The sequence below is a fragment of the Schistosoma haematobium genome, chromosome ZW, assembly GCF_000699445.3.
Source record: "Schistosoma haematobium chromosome ZW, whole genome shotgun sequence".
Classification (NCBI taxonomy): domain Eukaryota; kingdom Metazoa; phylum Platyhelminthes; class Trematoda; order Strigeidida; family Schistosomatidae; genus Schistosoma; species Schistosoma haematobium.
Genome location: NC_067195.1, coordinates 29,743,634 through 29,767,259, shown reverse-complemented (window position 1 = coordinate 29,767,259; position 23,626 = coordinate 29,743,634). Strand labels below are relative to the sequence as shown.

Sequence of the window (23,626 nt, the reverse complement as noted above, 5' to 3'; positions counted from 1 at the left end):
AACTATGCAATTATCTTTAAATCTGCTATTAGCATTTTCCCTGTTTTGTTTTCAGAATGCACACTCGACTGTAGTTCCCACGGTGTATGTGAATATATGGATGGTTATGATCAGCCTGTATGCCGATGCTTTTCTGGTTGGACAGGTTCCGATTGTTCTACAAAACGATGCGATACTCGTTGTTTTATAAATGGACATTGTACTAATGGTACATGTATTTGTAAAGTCGGTTGGAATGGAAAATACTGTACATTAGGTAATTTTCTAATCGTTCTCTTATTTTGCATTGTGAACGAAAAAGTATGTGAATAATGTAGGAGATGTATTGACATGAAATACTCATCTGTTTGTGACACTAATTAGCCAGACAATTTTCCTTTTTGAATTTAATTTATAAATTATCCAAAAAGACATTTGATCGACATTCTCTGATCTTTTGGTAAACACAGTAACTGAATGTTTATCTGTAGGCATGTGAATCATACAGGTGTTCGCTATCTATTACATCAATTGAAAAATAGGAATCAGGTTGCTAATACCAAACTTGGGAAAAGCAGGTAGAACCTTGACCTTTTGGAAGAGCATTAATTATATCTTCAACTTTTGTTAGATTCTGATAAGGGAGTGTATATTGGTAGTATATTTTCAAATATCCAACCTGTTATATACAACTTATGACTTAGCATAAATTTCCATTTGACCAAGTAGCCACAACCTACATCAGACTCTAACTTAATGTTTTAACCTAAATTTGCATTTAATTTAGTTGATCGAAACACTTCACTGTAGTGACTGTCGTTAAGAAGAATATGTGACAATGTCATAAGATCACTTAAAGTATTTAACCTGAATCAGGTAGATGAGGTAATGTTCATCGGTGCTCCGCACTCATTTATTAGGTAGTTTTGCAGTACTTATACTCCTAGATGTAATACTTAGTTTGGGTTTTTAGAAATTAATTTTGAACACTCGGACAATAGTGCTCTCTGATAAAAATTCTAACAGAACATAATGTTTTCTGAATAGTTTGGACGATGATAGATGATTGTTTCAGGTGAATTTATGTTCGATAGTATGATCTTACGTATTTTTGATTTTTGTTCTGGGCTAATATTTTTTTATTCAATGAAATTTACTCTTGTTTTAAACATCTACTGGAAATTCTTTTAACGAATAAAAATCAAATATTTTGAGTAAAATTAGACAATACTCAACAACAATAACTTATTATTCATATAGTTACCTTTCAATATCCTCGTTAATCTTTATCTTTATTCGTTTACTGTTCTGTCTCCCCATCACTTGGGTAAAAATGGCAATGCCTACCGAATGAACTTCGATTGTTACTTTCTAGTTAATTGGTTGATTTTTGTTCACCTCAATTTCTACCTTCCTTTCCCCTGTTCCTTTTTCTTCTGCTGACAAATGTTCATAGCCTGTTCACCGATTTGAGATAATCAGTCGAGTCGTCTAACGTTTATCCTCTAATAACTGTGAACATTAACATGTTAAATACAAATCCGAAATAAAAATGTTAAGCCAATGATATTACCTTGAAGATATTCCATTCTATTTAGTAGGGTATCATGTATGCAGCATAATATATATTCCTAAATTGTGCTAAATGTAATATCGATTAAATGGTGATTTTTGCTAGCTGTTTGATTCAGTTTCTCAATTGGCCTTACAAATTATCTTCAAAATTTCCGTATTTTGCAACTATATTAGAGTATAAAAATGAATCTTTGTTGTTCCCTCTCATTTTTCATCTTACGTCCATATACTTAGTGAACCTGTTGCGGAGATCATGCAAGCTGTTCTTTTATTCTTTACTTATTTGTAGATGGTTGCCCAGATCATTGTAATGGACACGGTCAATGCATCATGAATACATTAACTAATTTTTATTATTGTCAATGTTCTCCTGGTTGGTCAGGTAGTGCGTGTCAACGACAAATCGAAACAATATGTGATGATGGAATAGATAATGATCATGGTAAATTTAGTCTATTAAATAGCCTTTAAGTTTTTAAATAGTATCAAAGATACAAGAACCGTCTAAGTTTGGACAAACAGTCTCACAATAATTGGACGCCGAGTTAATAGAATATATTAAAAAGGAAATTATATTCGTACAAGTCTCAGTGATTGATAGATTTAATAATAACTCCAACGTTTCCCTCGGCAATCAGATCCAAGCTAGTCTGTCTTTTTTTAGTATCACAGGGAATCTCTCAAAATCTAGGTCATTATTAAAATATAACACGAAGCGAATGATTTTATTTGCTTATTTGTAATATTTCTGTCAAGAACATTATTGGTTTATTATTATTATTCACTATTTAACTACACAAACATTGATACAAGAGAGCACCAAACATATATACGCCAGACTTTATCATTCGATTTATGTAAGGGCTGGGATACTGCCTGGGCTCCCAAACAGAAGCAGGTGGTTTTCTTAGAGGGCCACTCCCCGAGCCTTGACGTAGAAGTCTAATCCACAAGGCAGTGGAGCTGCAGTTTCATGGTAGCCGGTGACCAACAATAAGTTCATACGCCATTTGTTCTGGAGCCCATGTACATCAATGGTTTGGAATCAGGATCTTCCAACTCCCCTAGGATGATTCTCCAAACATTCGCTTTTTGTCCTCTCAATTTCGCAAACAATACACCATCCGTGATAAGGCAGTGAGTAGGACTTCCCCGACAGTGGTCGTATACTCGTGGCTATGTGAGGGCATTTCAAGAGGGAGGGCGGGCTCTCCCCACCTCCGGCCGTACCAGGAAATTTGGGGTTATATTGTTGGTTATAAACCACTCGAAATACACCGGACGTAACAAAATTACGAGAAGTCAATGCTTCTTACTTGTTGGATGGGTAAGAAGAGACATGACAAATACACGTATATAGAGCTGAATATAACTATTTTTTTCATTGTGAAACAAAATAAAAATTTCAAAATATTCCTCTGCATGTTATGGGTTTGTAACATTCGTGTACTCAGCTATTATTCATACTATTTGTATTTGAACTAGCAATAATACTCGGCCTCTCAAATCCAAGTAACTAGTACTGTTGGATTCAAACGTGCGAACTAATGGTTAGAAGTCAATTGCTTTGTTTTCTGAGTAGTGACTTCGCAATTACATCTCATACTGTCCCATAATTATTCATTGACATTATGTTAATTAATTTCTTTATAATCTATCTACATTATTATTACGGTTCATATTTGTCCTATAAACATCACCATCATCATGACAGCAATAAGATAATAATAGCATGAGTAGTATCTCGAACCATTCAGTATTCTGTACAAAGGGTCGCACATTCAGTACTTTATACACATATATTACCAGCCCTACCTATAAACAAAACTAATGAACGTAAACGGAGTCCTTTTTATAAAAATTGATCTTTTGCTTATATAAAAATAAAACATTTTCTTATAAAATATCTTGTTACTATATGCATGGAAAATGTTCCTTATGACTGATCGAATATGGAACTATTTTATTATCGTGTACTGATTGGAAATATATCTTTCTGTCAATATAGGATGTTGACAGTTAGCATTAAAAAAAAAGCTAAATAGTTGGGAAAAAATTCATCATACGTGTATATATGTAAATGTGTATGATCTATCTCATTCTTCTGATATATATATATATATATATATATATATATATATATATATATATATATATATATATATATATATATATATATATATATATATAATACTTGTCACACTGTATTGGCTACGATTTTTTAGTCTAATATTCTTGTTCAATACGAGCCTATCTCCCAGTTGACTCCATGTCGTTTTGAAAACGAGTGTCAAGACAAAATAAAATGTATTTGGTGTTTTTTCTATCCTTCAAAAATCTGTGGTGTTCATCTAAATTTATTTCATAATAAATAAATGATCTTGAGACTAGTTAATTTTAGTAGTTGTTCTTACCAATTACTTAGTTATACATTAACAGTGGGTTAAGAGTTTTTGAAACAAAAAATCTAATAATTTTATATTGTGATGTAGAAATGAATTTCCAGTTTTAAAATACCACTCATAAATCTGTTGTTTCATTTCAATACACTACATCTTGGTAGTAGTCATCAATGTAGGTGTTGAACAGAACTCTTAAGTTGACTATTAAGTCAGTTAAAATTTGAACTATTAAATCATATTAGAGTTTACGACATCCTCAAATTTCATTATTATTAATCTACGAATAGCACAGGACTAGTAAATTAACCGTTACTATTCTTGCTAGGTTTTAGTGGATATAAATGACACTTGTTTCTAAAGATGAACAAGCAAATATCCGGTACTTATTGTTTCTCCCAACAAATTTTTTTGGTTTTATTAACTTAACATGTAAACGAACTACTTGTATGGGTGTCGTAACATACATTGTTAAACTGAAATCTATAATTAAATAATCATAGATGGATTTATTTTTGGTATAGGCAAGTAAACTATTATTCTTGAATAACCCAAAGGAAACACTGAATAGATCAAACTCTGTATAAATCATTAATTCATTTACCTCAAAAAAAAACCTTTTTTTAAAAATTTTTTCGCACTGTCATTGCATCGAAGGGAAAAGTGTAGAAACAATCAATTAGATATTTCCAGTCACTCTCCCATATATATATATATATATATATATATATATATATATATATATATATATATATATATATATATATATATTCTACTTTTCTGACAGTGTCTGTACATAATTCATTTTCAGTGACAACTCCCTGTGTAGATTATCTGTATATTTGAACATAAGCACTCACATTTGACATTTGTTTTATTGCTTAACTATTCTATAACGTTTAGGAGAAAATATTTTGCTTAGTTAGCCATGCGTTAATCTACGAACTTCATGTTATTGACAAAATTATACAACTTAATGATAAATGTACTAGCTAATACAAGTTATAGATATAATTTTATTGTGATACGAATAATAAACCAATCTACTTAGGCTGTTCCTTGATCTCAAATGATCGTCTTTCTAGTAGTAAATTAAATGTTAGCTATTTTTATTTCATTCATGTAGAAAATAATAATGTCTTCATAAATGACAAAAATCCGTGCTTGAATATTTAATTCCCATGGACTGCAGTGATATCTTCATATTTATACAGACTAGCCAACGAACTGTAACCGGGATACTGCTTTTTTTCCAATAACTGATAAAACGTTTTTCACTCAGGTAGTACAACCATACGATAGATAGTACAATATCTTTTTTCATCTCGAGGGTTCACAGCCGCCCAGTTAATTTCTGTAGTTGATCGATAGACTTCAACTACCACGTACAAACAAAGTGCTTAATTTCTCTTCCCACTAAAGAAGCTTGAGCTACCTTCAGATAATAAGTACGAAACATATGTTCATCACTTTTTTATAGCTAACAGCCTATGTTTAACAATATTCTTTTCACGTATATATTGACACTTATTTGATTATTTTCCGATTTCTTTATGCATATGTAGGAAAAAGCACAAATATATTTACCTACGATATCTTTATACCTCGAACATTCGTATAATTCAGTGTGGTTAACGACGGTTCATTCAGTCAATATTAACTGACCTAATATTTCATCCTAATGTATATCAGATCTCTGTTCAACTTAAATTAAATTCCAGTTACTTCTGGTTTAAAATGTACTTATCCTATATACAATTTGTCTAATGATTGTTGAACCCCAGTCGATTAAATTTTGTATTTTTCAAACGTCTTTCTGATAATTATACATCTAAAACCATTCAAGTGTAAAATATGAGTCACGAGGATTCTGTGCAATTAACATCTCTGGGTTAAGCAATATTGCATGCGAACATTACTGAATGAGTTTAGCATCTAGATAGTTATTGTAAATCAGGTTGCACTAGACGACCTTATTGTCCCGATTTAGACGGCTTAGCAGATTGCTCACCTACCACGTTATCTAGGTAAAGTTGATCCATGATTTATACTGTTTAATGTTTACATTTATCGACTTTTATCATAATTTTTAGCTCAAGAATAACGTAAGTTATATAACCATAATATCTACATAGAAAACAAACAATTAGTTTAGTTACTCAGAATCAAACTATCTTTTATTCCTTTGGTTAATTAACCGATTAGTTCTGTTCACCTGTGACTCACTAGTGAACTTTAAGTATTTCCTTTAAATAATTCTGTAAATATTTAAAGCCTGCTAAATGTAGTTCAGTATAAGCTTATTTGGTCTTTTTTATGGACTGGTTTTTCTCTTGTTGTTTATAGTACCGTTATTTACCCATACGTTCTTACAAAATGTACAAACATTGATAATATCTCTTAATTTATACAACTGATAATTTAGGAAATATGTATCTCTTATGAGACTAATTATTATTTGCAAATTGTTGGAATTTTATGCCCATTATTATGAGATGTCTATTTATATATAAATTGACAATAACACTCATTTATACGAAAAAAAAGACACAATTCGTTCATTAATTGTTATGTCTCTTATTATAATAAAAAAGCACATAAAGATGCCTCTCTGTCATCTGTTTTTGTAAATCGTAATGTCCACTACATAATGTAAATCAAATTACATTCAGAAAATTACTGTAATAGTAGTTATTATTACTAGTATTGTTATTTTCCAAGGCTCCTACATAATGTTTGTTTCTGATTTCCTGACCTCTTTCATCAATAAAATCCCTGTTACTGTGAGCTTACCATCTAAGTCCGTGCCAAACATCATCCTTGTGTTGTATATGACAACTTATTCACTTATGATACCAAGCATGTATTCATTGAATCTATGTAAGTTGGCCTCCTGATTTCGTTAATGGTAGTCATGTATACGAGCCCAACCTGTTACTTAAGTTTGAAGACAAGAAATAGGTATGAATCAAAATATACACCATCCCATATATATATAAATATAGATTACTAACCAGTTGAGTATATAGGTAAACTTTACTTTATAATTATTCGAACTAAAACACATTAAACTATTGAAATGGTATAAAAAGTGTTCTTTATTATTCATGCTATTTAGTTGCGAAATGCTGATAACCATGAATCAAATCAAGCACCGCCTCTATGAAGTGTAGATCTATCGATTTCTGTTCCGAATTTCTTTTTAATTATATTTCGCTGAGAAATCTAGTTTAGCATGCTGTATAACCAGTCTTTGTAGTTGTCCGTTTTGTCGTTTGTTTCGGCCGTATTGACTAATTTCTTTAAGCTCCATAGTTGTTCCGTTTCAGTCTTTTAACAAAAACAATTTGCGATATTTTTGTTCCTTTTCGTTATTATACATTTGATAAACTATTGTTAATAACCAACGAATATTTATATTGTTGTTATCCTTCTTTTTACCAAAAAACCTGTATATTATTTTTTACTGCACAGCTTGGCGAATGAAATCACTGGAAAGGGATCCCTCCCTTCAAGCACACACACACATTATTGTTCAATAAGTGTTTTTTATACAGATATGTAAACTATCCACACTTAATCATACTAAATACTGTTTTCCTCTTGTCCTCTATTTCCTTTTTCTCGGTTAGATGATCTTGTTGATTGTTTAGATCCCGATTGCTGTACATCGACACATTGTGACCGACTCATTAAACTTGGTCCAAATGCTGGTGGTCTAGCTGCTGATAACGCTCAACAAAGTTGTGCACATAGTGAATCATTTGATTATTACTTATTAATTACACCGATTGCACCCTTGGACAGTGCATTTTATGGCCAATTAGAATTCCTTCTAAGACGTGAACGTATTGTTGTAGAGAACTTTGATCCCAGGTTAGAACAATTTCTGTTAATATGTTGGGTTTTTTTAATAGAAAAAGTTACTTCTCAACTTGTACCTTTAGATTTCCGTCACCTTCCACTGCTGTTGTTATTTTACTTAAATTCGATCTTATTTTCGTTTTAAAATTCTTTGGTTATTTATTTTCGTATTCTTATTTATTTATTTGTTGATTTATTTATCTATTCTGTTACTGATGTTAATATTTATTTCTTCTCTTGGCGTTTAATTCAATAAGTTTTGATGGCCATAAAAATTTTGAAGACTTTTTCCAAGCAAATAAATTATTTTTATTAATGGACCTTCAATTTGATTATTTTACTCAAAGTTTATGTATTATGTTTCAGCTTCAAGAATTTAATTCACCCAACAGCGTAGATGTTCATTGACCCAACTATTCAGATCATTTCAGAACGACGAAATGAATATAACAAGAGCTGCGAAAAAAGATCTCAATAATTTAGTGACAGTAACACTAAGAAAAACCGAACATTGATAAAATGATCCCAAATGACATGATGGAAAGGAATAAATAAAGGAATTCGGGTATTAAATCGGGAAGTAGATAGAGTGAACGCATGTTTTATTGTGAGGGATTCCGATCTATGTTGTACGAAATCTTTAACTACTGATTGTGTTTACTGCACAGACCCTAACCAAGTAGTCTGGATTTACTAACATGGATTGGGCCAACAGTCAGTAACTTCATAGACTGATGCCACGTTTTTAGTTTGATCGCCCCTAGATTTCCACCAACTTATTTCTACAGCAGACAAAATCACCTTCTAGCTAGGCGGTAGTTAGGCGTATATAACGCATGTTCCAACCACCTCATTCATGTTTCACAGCTTTTCAGAATCGATATCTTTATTCAGTGAATTAAGCTCGATGATTATCATTGAACTATTCATGATGAATGTCTCCTCCGCTGTCCTATTCTGTTCACCAGCTTAGTGATTTTCCATTTTTCCTAATTAATGTATACAAACTATTACCGAAAATTGCAATATTTGTAACTGTACTACGGTATACAACATCAGAAAGAGACTTCAAAATAAAATGACCCAAGTACGTTACGTGCAATGCATATATCACTTTGAAGTCTTCGGAAACAAACAGTTATACTGGCCAGTAAAAATTTTTTCTAGTTAAATCAGTAGAAGAAACTAGGCTAGTTTATACTCAAACATCGAAGACTGAACGAGTAAAAACTCATCAAGTAGAAAAATCTCTAAAAATTAGTCAAGTATGAAGATAATGATTAGAGGAAAATAAGTTCAGTCTAATGTTTCATTAGTATGGTGCTTTAGATATTACTGTCTTTCCTTCACACTTCTTATTAATTTCTTTTATCTACGGTTTTGAATGTTCCAAATCTTTCTAATAACCAAAGCTTTCCGCTAAAACATTTTGTTTTTGTTGACTAGTCTTAGGCTTTCTGTCGACTGGTTTTTGCATATTATAGACAAGCATTTATTCCATATTTTTATTTTATGTACCACAGTTCGTCGAATGTAAAATCGTCCATTAACGAAGTGACTTTTTTAAATGTCCAATTACTTAATATATACATCATAATCTTAGTAGACACTTACAATGTTCTCTTAAAAAAAAAACCCTGTACACTCAACTAGTATTTTTTGTATTGCGAACCTCTGAATGCATTTAGTGATGGTGAAATGTACGCAGCGTAATTTTTTTTAAAACAAAATCCTACGGTGTTTTCTACTTATTTCATGACTACGGTGCGTTTTTTCGAAAAGGCATCTCATCTACAGAAAGTGATAAAGCCATTTTGTCAACATTTTTTTTTAGTTCATATTGTAAGTATTAAAGAGCTGGAATACTCCTAAATATTGATTTTTCTGAATCTCAAGGTCATCCGCGAGCATATCATAGACCTTGAATTTTGTTTAAATAACCCCTTTTATTCAAAACATGTATTTCCATTACTATCATCTTGATTTTATTTGAATTATTTTATAGTAAGCATCAAGAATCGAGGTGTCAATACCATCAAGATTCGATTTCAAGGCTTAATTTCCAAGCTTAATATTAGGTCTACAAGTTGGGACAAACAACATTCAGAGATTAACTGTAATTATTATATTTCGATGCCAATAAAAGCCTACATATTTTGTCACCAGTTATTTAATATATAACTAAAAAATCTATCACCTCGCTCATCAGTTTCATTAAAATAAACAAAAACGCAATTAATCATTTAAGATTTTTATAAAAGAAAACATTGGATTACTAACTTACTGGGATGATTTTTTCATACACTTCATAACTTACTTTTGTAATTTCAGTATGCTATTAGCTTCTACAAATCCATGTATATTTGAACTACATTCGCTTATTATTTGACAGCATTACTGTTATTTTATTTTAATTACTTTAAATCGTGTTGTGCATTCACATTGTTCAGACGTATTTCCGTTGTTCGTGGTGTGGTTCGTCAGTGGGATGGAACTGTATTTTGGGGTTGTCGTGTATCCGATCGAGCTAATATGCAAAATGGATATACACTAACTGATAAGAATGGAAGGTCAGTTAATTTTCCAAATTCGAATTACTAATTTAATATAAGTTCATATAATCAGCTTTAAAATACGGTTTTACCTCTGAGCCCTAGTAGTCATAACAATGTTCAAACTTGTTATCCAGTAGGTGAAAGTCGAGTGGTTGATGCACTATTGAGTAATTTGTATCAAATAATTCATTTGCTTACCTTGACTTTTGTATGTGAATAAAGAATCGATATAGAAAAGTGGTAGGCAAAGAGTATATTCTCTACTTCTCTGTTATTAATGAACATATAATTTTAATAGGAACCATCGCAGAAATGTTCATTTGTTTCCACTGACAGAACTCTTTTGTGTATATATGTATCAATCGAACAGTGTCAAAGCTGGAATTTTAATGTATTATACTTAATGTTTAATCAATGTCATCCATTAAGTGTGTAAATTGTCATAACGTTTAAAGAAGTTGGTTACAAGTTTTGGTTTACCTACAGTTTCATTACGAGGTTGTATCCCTCGTCTTTCTATGTGAAAACAAAGGGTTAGTGGTGTTTTAACCCACTACTATACAGTAGCAAGTGTTTTCAGTGAACAAATGTTTATTTAACCACGACAAAACACCAAACATTGTTGTTACTTTGTCATTCAAGTCTTTGGTCAACTAGAAAAGTCCCCCTCCGAACGGTTCTTGGAAATAATTATGGATCGTAGTTCTGATTACTCAAAGTCGACCATAGGATTAAAGTTACAATCGCTTTCAATCTTCCTTACTATTGTTAATTCCTTTACCGTTCATATGCTTCTTGTTTATTGTGTATGTGTCTTGACATTTCCGTTAATGTGCTCTTGCTGTTCTTTCAAAAAATGTAGCATCCTAGATCGAAACTAGTTTGAGTGAGGTCCTAACCCTAGTTTTTTCTTTTTACCGTGTCCCGTCTTCAAAGTATCATATTATGCAGCTCATTAATCTTTTTGTGTTCCTTTTTCGAAATATTTATTGCAGATTTGACTTACCAGTTGATGGGGGAACAATTGTTCAGTTAGAATTCTTACGGTATCCGACTGATCGATTTTCAGCCATACATAATTTATATGTCCCTGTTAATCAAATTGTCAATATGGGTGATTTTTATATGTATGATGCTAAACAATTATCACATAATGACCTACCCACAACAATAACAACGAAAACTACAACAAATAATATTATATCAGGGGATTTTGGGGGTACACTTGGTCCATCACCAATACACGGGGATCTATGGATTATGAACAGTTTTATGCCCAAGTTCTCAGATAAAGATATAGTCGTAGAAAATTTATGTATTAGTGGAAATATACATGACATAGTTACACTTGGTGGTCCTTATATCCAAAGCAATTCATTAATGGATATTTCTACTATTTGCCTAGATGAGCAAAATGTCATATGCGTCAGAAATGGAGCATTGATGTATAATATTCCGATAAAGGTTTGTTAATTTTTTCATGTATATTTTGTAATCATTTGATCGGTAATTTCAGTTTGGAAGATGAAAAGAACCGAATATTTTTATTAATCTTTATAAAGAGATTCGTGTAAGGTATACACCGGATATGCCACCATCCGCCAGCTAGTAAATCCACACAGTGATAGCATTCTATTTAGGTATACAATAATTGAATTTCACCTCAATTCGGATATTTCGCTTTCAATAAATAAACTTACTATTTTTACAGTTTTGTTGTTTATATAGCTGCTAAGGCATTTTTAAAGGTCATCAGTGTGAAATTTTTAAGTCACTTCCGGTGATTGTTTTAACAGAAAAAGCGAATAATTAGATAAAAGGGTAAGTATATTAAACAAATATTCTGATCTGAAATTAGAACTTAGGGCTATTTAATTTTTCGGACGCTTGGAGTATTATAAACTAGAAAACCACTATTAATACAAATTCATTAAATGTGAATGACCAGCGTTTACTCCAGTCAACCAAATTCTCATTTTAATTGTATATCTGTAATCATATAGGATACACAACTGCGGCTTATATACCGTTCCGATCGCACTTCCGGTTACAAACCTGGCATATCTATTCATTTATTAGCATCGAATCGCGCTCCACCTTTGAATTTGAAAGAAATTCACTTAGTAATTGATATTGCTGGTCAACGCCACGTGAAGCTTTTAGAACCTGAACCTGGCTTACTAAACACTTTCTACTGGAATAAAACGGATGGTTACAATCGCTCTGTTTATGGTTTAGCTGAAGCTAAAGGTAAGTATCTGTTTATATTTTTATTTGAAGCTATTTTTTCATTGACAAATCCACGATATATCGTAAAGATTCGATTGCTTCTAGTGTTCTGATACAATGTTTAAAACCGTCTCAAGCATATATCTTAACGTATGAACTACTTTATTTAAATAAAGATTTTTAAAAACTACACTTGTGTATTATTGCTGAATGTGTTCTATTATCTCTCTCCTTACATTTCTATGACCTGATTGCATTCACCTTTCCAGTTTATATGATTCAAATCATTAAAGAAATCTCTTTCCATCGCTTAATATCATATGTTAGTGGACCGTAATCGGGATGGCTACTTTGTATGGCTTCGCAAGAATTTATTTGTAGACTTTATTGAAGAAGTACTTTATACTAAATAAAACGTTAATTACAACTCGAAAAAAAGGGATTTCCCACCGTAACTGATGTTCACATAACCAACATCAGTTTACCTAAAAATTCCCCTCATTGAGGTAAAGGACCACTGTCTAACTAAGAACTATGAACTTATTGGTTTTGATAAAAATTGATAAATGCACAACAGAATGAAATAAACCTACACAAGATCATGCAATTTTAGACGATCTACTTGCTTTATTGACATTTATCAAACAAGAAACTAATCAGGCAACAATTTGTTGTATAATATGACAACTAAATCAGAGAACTGATGAAAATTTTCTAGTAACACATATTTTCACCTAGAAACCGACACAAATTAGGGTTATTTTTGTTCACTGATTGGTACTGTTGTAAGGATTCTTTAAACTGCTTAAACAAAAAATAGTAACCTACTGCCCTCCACAGACTAACTGTGAGGCTATATGGTGTTTAAAAATTAATGTATTCTGTTATTAACTTTCATTCTAAAAGAAAGCTTTTGGTTAAAATGCTAATAATTAGACCATGTGTGGCTTTTTATATTATCGAATAAGTTATTATTGTTCTGAGTAATCGTAAGTATCTTCTATGATCAAAATGTTCTAAACTCGAATATCACAATTCTATCACTACTACTTACCATCAACTTCGTAACTATTTCATTTATTATATACAAGTTTAAATACAACCTTTTTGGAAATACTCACACATAGAAAAACAATCGTTGTAATGGAATAGGAAATATCCCATTTAATTAATGATTAAAAATGAAATCAGTGAGATTGTAACATAATTATGGAAATTGATATTTGAAAAGTAGCAATAAAGAACTTGTTTTAATTTCGTAAAATTCCTTTCAGCGAATTAATCTTTCTTATTTTGTAATAATAGTCATCTCGATTAATCATCCTTTTTTGGCGCCTTGTAACAAATGTGAAGAAGTTCAGCTGTCAATTGATAAATTCAATATCATCCATTTAGATTAAATAAGCTTTAGTCTACATTTTTTGAATACAGAATTGAAATTTCTCAATTTTAAAACATAACATTGTTTGGTTCACTTAAAATGAATTTTCTTTAAGATTAGCCTAGTGATTTTTCCACATCACAGAAGATTTTGTTCGTAAATTATAACAATGAATATTTCATACACACAAACATATTTTTGTTATGATGACATCACGACACTGGACTAAAATTAGTTAAACCAATGAATTTGTTCAATAGATTGTAAATTGTTCACCTTAATGTTGATTGTTTACAATTACTTTTCTAATTTTGATGAATAAGTTCTTTTACAACACTTAAAGTTTTATTGGAACTCTAACATTGAACAACAAATAATTCTGTTTATATAAAAATCAGTTCCTGTTTAGTGTGAATATAACGAAAAGATGAAACTACCAATGTTTCTGATCAGATGATAATACCCATCAGAATGGTCCATCAAAAAGTGTTAACTGGGCATTAAACTGAATAATACGCAGATTGGTGACGGAGCAGTAATCAATTTTATGCTATCCAATATTCAATACTGATCGAATTTCTTCATTTTGACATCCAACCAATGAAAATATATCCTTTAACACATTACAAATTAATTCACAGAATTTTATCAACACTAAAGTCTAGATAAATACGACATTACTTATTATTTAGTAATTAACCGGTGTGAAATATCTCAGTCCAATAAAAAGTCAGTCTCAGCCTGGATAGCTCAGGGTAAATGCAGCCGATTGTGATAGCAGATGACATGAGTTCAAATCCCATGGCGAGTGTCCATTTCCTCAGTTTTACAGACACCCTGTACCATTGAATGCCTAATAGCAAGAATTCTATGTGCGAAGCCTTTTGCCAGTAGCCACCTAGTATTTAAAGTGAATAATATTTGCAATACCAACGTCTTTTTGATCTATCATTTCAAGCAAACAATTCTTAATATAAATTTTACGTTTGAAAATTATTAAGCTCAGTCATTCTTTTATTTCTGTTGGTATGAATAACTTTACGTTTAACTGTATGTTGACCTAATCTTGCGAAATTTATGTTACGACTAAATCCCTTTTAATCTTTTTTCTTAGTATCTGTTGGTTATGCATACACGAACTGTCCACGTATTTTCTGGGAATATCGAGTTGTCCAACTACCCGGAAGCGAACTAATCAGTTCAGATTTAGCTAATTGGAATTTAAATATTTTACATACGTATGCGGTTAGTCATGGGATTATTTATCGGTAAGTTCCACTATACGAGCATTTATATTATGCAGTGGTGATATGGTTAGTAAAATATCTGAATAACTTCTGATAATTTCAAATTAATTAGGCATTGGGTGGATTGTTTATGATAATAAAGCTTGTATTGATCTAATTCCGTTAATTATTTATTCTGTAAAGAAGCGGCTTACATTAGGTTCTCGAATATTAGAGATTCAACTTTCTACATTCTGGGATATAGAAATTTTTTATCACACTGAATACGAAGCTGAATTTGACCAATCGATTAGTGTGTGTGAAGCCAATCAAACTCCAGATTGTAACTGTTCGAATGTCAAAGATCAAAGCTGATAAGCAACCGATTGAATTATCGCTAAGAAAATGAAGCCTCTTACTCCATCGTGTTAAGAATTACTGTACTGGTGAAAAGCACATTGATTTCGTCATGAATTTCTATGAAATTATCTCTAGCCTCTCCAAAGGAGATACATGTAGAAAAGTACACCAAGCATCGTGAGGTTCCCGCTTGTATTTAGCTTCGCAAAATAGAGCTTTAGTACAGTAGGCGCTGAACATACATGATTAATTAATTAAAATAAATAAAAAACCGAAACATTTCCTGGGATATTTGCAAGGTTGAAAAAATAGATGTTTCATCGGGACATCAAAGATTTGGCTACTGGGTACATGGTTTATATATATATATATATATATATATATATATATATATATATATATATATATATATATATATATATATATATATATATATATGGCTTAATTATTATTTCGTTTAATTTTGTTAAGCGGTGATGGTTCACATTTCTACTTGAAACAAACAGACTGGCATATTAGTGCAGTCATTGGACTAACTGAACAACGTCGACCGCCAAACGACTGTAGTCAATGTTCAATTAATGATAAACCAACTCGACAATTATCTCTACGTAACCCATACTGTTTACTAACTGATTCAGTTGGCAATCTTCTAATTGGAGATGGGGGATTTTTACGTTGGTTAAATTCAACTAAATCAGCCGAGGAGTACAAGTAGGTTAATTTGTAATATTCACTTTTTATTTTTTTTCTTTTATATATTTGTTTTGGATACATTAAAATTGTGTAACGAAATAGATTAATAAAATGAATGTTATTCTCTGTGTTGTGTTCAATCTGGTGCTAATCTATAAGCAATTACATTAAACTTAAATCGTTTACTCTAGAAACTTTGTTTCCGCCATAAATACTTTCTGGAAGTTACATATCACTTAAAATACTGTTTTGTCCTTGTTTGATAAACTATTATTTCATGTCATCCATCTTTATTATCCCTGAAACTATACTTAGACTTTGTAGAACTATAATCATCACTATGTATACATCGCTTCTTCAATGACCAGGAAAGACCAAGAATTTCAATTTTCATTAGATTATGAAATTTTTTCAATTAAAAAAACTGTCTGATTTTGTTTTCGTGTAATTATAACTATCGAGTTAGGTCTGCCGACTGCGAAATTGACATTTTCACTGAGTTTCCTAAATTCATTTGTTCATTACATCCCAAAGATCAGAAATCAACTATAATTTGTACTGCCCAACTTTATATTGAATAAATATTCTTTTCTTAATTCAAACGTCATAAAATTCTTTCTCTATACTTATCTTTCAGGTCTTCATCAGTGTTATCGTCTTCCTCACTATCTTTTAGAGCGCCACTGATAAGATCAGATTCACTAAACAGTCCATTTCAAGAACAATTAAAACGTAATGATCGTAGAAGATGGGAAACAATAATTGATTACAAGCTTGACTTTCTTCAATCCAATTTTGATGAAGATCAGTTAACAAACTATTTTATAACTGTTCATCCAAATTATATATATCGTACAAACGATTACACTATGGTAACATTATTAGGGAACAGTGGAAATGTTGGTGGAGCAGACCTTTCAAATGGATTATTCCTGTCACACACGAGTAGTAAAAGCATATGGTGGCTAAAAACTACACCAGATTTATCAGCACACTTACTTATTGGAGGAAATTGTCAATCGCCAAGCTCTAAATCTAACATTAATTCTGAATCATCGTCCTCAACTGCATTCAACTATCAAGAGTTCTGTATTAAACAGAATTTGAAATCCCCTAAAGGAATTGTCGCTACACAAACGGTGTGTGCTTGTTTCTTTTTGTTGTACATAAACTATCTTACAGCTCCATTTTGCTGCACTCAATAGTTTTTGTTGGGTGATTTGCAGAAATATAAATTTAGTGTTGAGCGAAAAAAAGAAATCTAATGGGAACTCTTTGATTTATTACTTTATGTAAGATTTATGTTTTCATTTCTGCTACCACATATAGATCCTTACCACGTCGTTTAAATGAGAAACTGTATCTGCGAACTATTTAGATGTAATTTGAATGCACGAAACATACACTTCCCAAATATTACCTCCAATAATACTCATGTATAAAGCACATATATAAAGCATCCAACTGTAATTTAACTTAGTGGTCTAATCAATTTTTTGGTTGGTAGATAGTGGTTGTTGATCTCCCTGGTGTAAATAAGATATCTAGCTTCATTACCTATTCATTCATATCTGTTTACTCTGTGATAATACGGACCCTCTTCTATGATTACTCGTCTTACCTGCAATCGATTTCATGAAATCTGCCTCTTGAATCCAGAACACTATTGATTCACTTCATTTCGAAGGGTCAATTGATATAAATCAAATGTGCATGAAATTGTTTTTTGTGTCAGTTGAATTTTTATTCAAACATATATTAAACAATTTCGATTTTCTTTTTATTATTTAAAGAAAACTAATTTTATTATTAATTCTAGACATTATTGTTCAGTACAATTTTATCTGCGAACACCTTAGTTACTAAACCAATCAACAATGTTATTATCTCTTACAGAATGTGTTATCCAATCATATTAGCGACTCAATCAATCCATTGCTTCATAGATAGTATTTTAGATAGACCAAATTTACAGAACAAGTTATTAATACTAGCACAGTGTAGTATGAAGTATAATTTCCGTTCAAATGTTTCCGTAAATTGTATACTACTGGCAAGTAGGTAAAACGTAATTAAAACAATAAATAAGAAAACTGTATTTCACTCTATGGATTTCGCAATACTTGATAACTGAACAAATTACTTGCTTTATTTCAAGTCATGCATTAATTGATTATATACATATACGTTCTATTAAACAAATTGGGATAGAGATACTCGGTTTTGTATCAATTGTTCGTGAACTAAATAAATAAATATGTTTCAAATTTATTTGTAGACTGTTTATTAACAGCATTTATCAAAAAGTCGTATAATATGGTACATTTTGTCTCATTTACTTGTATAATATTGTTTTTTTTTATAACGGTTTGTTTGTTTTAAGTTTGTTTATACTTTTCGTTCCCAATATAAATATATAGGAATTGTATTTTATTGATTCTCAATCTATTTGGTCATTGTCGTTACGGCAAACTGGTTCTAGTACGATCCCATTTTCCCGACTTGTAATTGGAAGTGATCCAAATTATTTATCAAATCCAAAGTCACTTAACACAACTACCTCAGGGACCAGTATTCAAAAAACAACTCCATCTTCATCGACACCACCTTGTGACCGATCTGTCCCGGGAAATCAGATGTTGTTAAATAATCCTGAACACTTAGCATTTAGCACCTTAGAGCAAACATTATACTTCTCTGATAACGACCATGTAAGTTTTTATAATTATGAAAAAACCATTTTGCTTGAAATACTGACTTCGTTAAACAACTCATTAATAATATTTTTCCCCTAAAACCATCTGTTAGATGCTAAATGACTGTATAATACCTGTTAAATAATTATTTAGTCGAGGCTATGAGCTGTCTAACAAATATAGTATGAATGTAGTATCAGTCAGCAACTTTCAACTAAGTTTAAAGTAAACACTATCTCCCTCTGTATTCCAGAATAAATTAATTCTTACAAAACTCACAAATCTGTACAGTTTCTACAGATTTGTTAAAAGTTATTGGGAATTACACTAATCGAATGGCTGATAAAGTTTCAGATATAATCATAAACCTTTCCCCTCATAGGTCACATTCTGTAGTAATATGTATACTCGGAATGATCTTAACCGTTCATGAATAATGATCAAACTTCTCTCATTGACTTAAAGTGAAAGTGCACTAATACCTGCCTGTTGCTCTGTGTAATCAGAAAAAACTTTATCGTAATAAATATGTAGATCGCTTCTTAGCATTGCTAATTACCAAAAGTTTATCTCTAAATGAGACCACTATTAACTTCGGACAGAATTATTACTAAAACTTAACGTCATGTTGATTGTCTTCAAATGATTAACGAACCTCGTGTTTATCAGGAAATCTGTTCGATTAATTTTGATAGATTATGAGCTCACCATGTCTTCAATATCATCTTTAATAATTTATATCAAATTTATCTAGATTTTCACTGTAATTTAAGTGTTTTAGAAGACTTTAATTGCAGTTTATGAGATAAGGTTGGGACCGTTTTAAAATCCATTACCTAAGAATCTGTCATATTTGAATAATCAATCTGAGATTCGATTCTTTGCTGCACTCTGCACACTCAGTTAGGTACCCTTATGGTCTGACTATAAGTGGTCAGTGATATGAAAAAAGTGTAAGCCTTCAACCGAATCTTTGCAAAACACTTAACAAGAAATACTGGCGAACTTTTTGGTTTGGGTTAAGCTCAACCGAATGAGTTCATACATATACCATTGAATGAAATCATGTTTGTTAAAAATGAAGTATTGCTATTTGGTCATACTATATGGAAGACAGTTATGCATCTTTTTATCTGTATGTGTAATCAAAGGTAAATGGAGTATATTCAAGCTTATTCTTTTTTGAAATGTCGTTAGTAAGAAATATATTTACTTTGTTGAATTCCACATAACTAGTGCTAAATCAAACACTATTAGCAAGTAGGCAAAGCGTAATTAGAACATTGAATAAGAAAATTGTAACATGTTAAAATCAAAAATATCAAATGTACATTATAATATAACTAAAAACGATAACTCTTTTTAGCGTTTGCTACTAATAGTCTTATTTCGCTTGCACTACCATCTAAAAACACAAAAATCTCGTTTGTTATTTTAACCAATAATTTGAGATGTCTTATTAAGTCACCAAGTCGATATATACTAAAGTGACAGGTGTGTTAGTTGCAAATGATCTAACATTCACAGAAAATGGTTACGAATTTTTTGCTTAGATCCTATGGCAACCATTAGAATATATCAACAAATTGATAACATAACATTTGAAAAAATTTGTCGTAATAATTGTGAATATGTAATTGTTTTTTTAGGTTTATCGGTACCATTTAGTCAATCAAATGGTATCGTTAGCAGCTGGACGCCTTAAAGGCTGTCCTATTAAAACAGATGATTGGAGTTTTGCTCCACTGGCAACACAAGTTGAATTAGGTGATATTCGTGGTCTCAGTGTATCAGCTCAAGGTGATTTGTTTATCGCGGGACCTCAGCATATATGGATCCGTCGGTCGAATGATAATCGCTTGTATCCTATTACTGGAATTCATCCTAGTCAACCTAGACAGTTCAAGGGAGATGTGAATAATTCAAAGAAACGTCATTCTAGCACTGATGAAAGTGTTATAGATTTAGGATTAGTCAATGAATTTTCATTTAACAGTATTAGCAGTATAACTGTCAGTTTATTTGGTGAACTATTTGTAGCCGATAATTCACATAACAGAGTAAGTTTAAAATATCAACAATACTTATACGGCTCTATTCTTATTTTGTTAATTTCCATAGAATTTTATTTTCCTTGATGATATCAACATCGAAGTTGCTTGAATAGCTAAACACAATGCCATCTTTACTCGTGTCAAAACATTTTTTGTGTTAGAGCAAGCTGTTCTACTGTGATACACGAAAAATGAATAGTTACCTTTGCCAACAGCCTGTTTGGTTGTGTGATTTCACGAGAGGCAATAGATTGTTTTCTGCTGTACAGTTAAATCTTTTCTAATGTGAGCCATACACTGTACAGATTGTGATTTTATTGCAGTGTTTGAATTTCACTCTGTGGTGATTTTGCATGATGCACGTTGTGCTACTGAATAAACCCTAAAAACACATAAGTTAGACATTCTAGTCTGTTTCATTTCAGCTGAATTTACTGTTCTCTTTTATTTGATATCCATGATTACGCATACTTTTGTTGTTAAATAAGTAATCTATCTATTCTACCGCATCTGGTCACTGTGTCGAGCGTATTTGTCTATCTTCATTGTACCACTTTCATAGGCTTTACAAATTCGTGTCAAGCGTCTTCTCGAAGGTCATTCTACCCTAGATAACAATAACAAATGGCTATCTCGCATTATACTGCTCTGGCACACTGTGTCCAGACCACTCAATTTGTTTGATAGATTAAGCTACTTTGTTTTTTCTATTTTTGTGGCCTATCTACGGACTAGAAGTCTTTCTCTTTTGTGTTTAATGGGCGTAAATTATAATAAAAGTCAACCAATTTACTCAACAGTTATTGTTTAATGCGAAATCACTTCCATCACTAGTAGGAGCATCAAGAAACAAATTATAGTTGGGAATAAACAGTTGTTATAGATATTTGCTAGCAGTTGAGTCGTCTGATCTGAATGAAATCATTAAATGCTCTATCGTATCTAAAAACGAAAGGATTTTAAGTAACGTTTTTGCCACTTAAGTCTTCATAATTTCTATGAAAATATTCACTAAAATTTGACACTACGATTAGAACGGACAGAGATGGTTTTCAAACTTTGTGTTCACCAACTGATCCTAGTTGGACCAACACTGAAAATCTGGAATTGCTGGACAGTCGTTTCGTCCTAGTGTAAGACTCCTCTAAACTTGGACTAGCTTTTAGATATAATTCCTGGAGTTTTGGTGAAAAATCGTGAGCGACGGAGTTCAACCATGTTGAATATGAGACAGTTATCCAATCCTGGCACTGTGATAGTTGAGCAATATTGTGATTTGATTGAAATTGGACATTATTACCGTTGAATCTTGGCTGAATGGTCTAGAGTTTAGATGTTTATACACGAGACCTAAGTCCTTGGGTACGATTCCCGGTTGCGGGGTCGTAAATACGCATTATTGGGCAGTCCCGTACTAGAGCGAAACGGCCATCCCCTGGTTCCAGGTTTTCAGTAGTGGTCAAACTAAAGTCATTTCGTGATATGGTCTTTGACGATTCTTTGGCCTCCACAAAACTCTACACTGATAAAAACGACTTTAAAACTTATACTTGGTTATACGACTAATGAAAGTGAATTATGTGAAGGCCCAATTAAATGCAAGTGATAGTTGGAAGATGTGTTTGCGGCAATACATTTATTTGTCGTAAATAGAGCACATACGGATTATAATCGATTTTCGTCACTGGTGTTACTGGCTTTCTATCATTTATAGGAAAACAGTCATTACATTCTGTTCTCAACTTAGCTGCATTTCTTAGATTATCCCCAAACAACGAATAATAACTGTAAAGTCAACTTAGTAAGTGAAAAAAACAAGGAGTTATAAATACAATCGCCAGTCAGTTTAATGTTCATATACCGAAGTTTAAAGTGCATTTTCGCCTTAATTTCATAAATATGAAAAAAGTAACAAAAATCACCACATGGTGCTCGAATATTGAAGACTATTGTTATACGAGGTTGATAAAACCGTGGATTCAAAAACAGTTTTCGAATCTAGACAAACTAGTTAACCTATTTAAGCTTACTTATTCTTAGGATCCTTTAATTAAATAATCTGAGCTAGTTATGATAATAATCTTCAAACTTCTGAAAATATCTTGCAGGTCCTATTGGTTTAAAGTATGTTAGTGAAATATTGCTTTGACTGACAGTTCTTGGAAAATGATCATTCAAAGAACAGTTTTCACGTACCGATTTTATTTGAGTTATCTTTGAAAATGTAATGTCTACACCCTTACAAATCAAGTATTCATGCAGAATTATTATGATTGAATAATTTTTCATGGCATTAAAGAGTTCTACCCCAGGTGGAGACACATTCCTATATGTTTGTCTGATTTAGTATTTATTTGCTCAGCCCATCGATACCTGTATTTCTGAATCCTAAACCACATTTTATTCTACCACATTATTTGATAGATCGATAAATTGAGACCAGTTTCAACATTTGCTGCTGAAGATAAATTCTTATTTATAGACAGATACACTAGATTAATAAGGAAATGCTATTCTATTCTGTTTTTGGTAAGCTACTGCTTCAATAGTTCAGTGTTAGCATCTCTAGATGTTACACTGAGTGACACGCATTTGAACCCTATGGCTGGAAT

The 23,626-nt window shown here is 31.7% G+C and overlaps 1 protein-coding gene across 1 annotated transcript in view; it reads left to right on the top strand.

The window, feature by feature from the left end:
• TENM2 (Teneurin-2) overlaps window positions 1-23,626 on the top strand; it is a 152,594-nt gene that overhangs the window by 98,097 nt on the left and 30,871 nt on the right. The window contains exons 11-21 of the mRNA XM_051210976.1: window positions 56-256; window positions 1,844-1,996; window positions 7,586-7,829; window positions 10,268-10,387; window positions 11,368-11,836; window positions 12,376-12,622; window positions 15,097-15,250; window positions 16,040-16,282; window positions 16,902-17,403; window positions 18,685-18,975; window positions 20,610-21,020. Coding sequence (XP_051071001.1) covers window positions 56-256; window positions 1,844-1,996; window positions 7,586-7,829; window positions 10,268-10,387; window positions 11,368-11,836; window positions 12,376-12,622; window positions 15,097-15,250; window positions 16,040-16,282; window positions 16,902-17,403; window positions 18,685-18,975; window positions 20,610-21,020 — 3,035 coding nt within the window. The remainder of the gene's footprint in view (window positions 1-55; window positions 257-1,843; window positions 1,997-7,585; window positions 7,830-10,267; window positions 10,388-11,367; window positions 11,837-12,375; window positions 12,623-15,096; window positions 15,251-16,039; window positions 16,283-16,901; window positions 17,404-18,684; window positions 18,976-20,609; window positions 21,021-23,626) is intronic.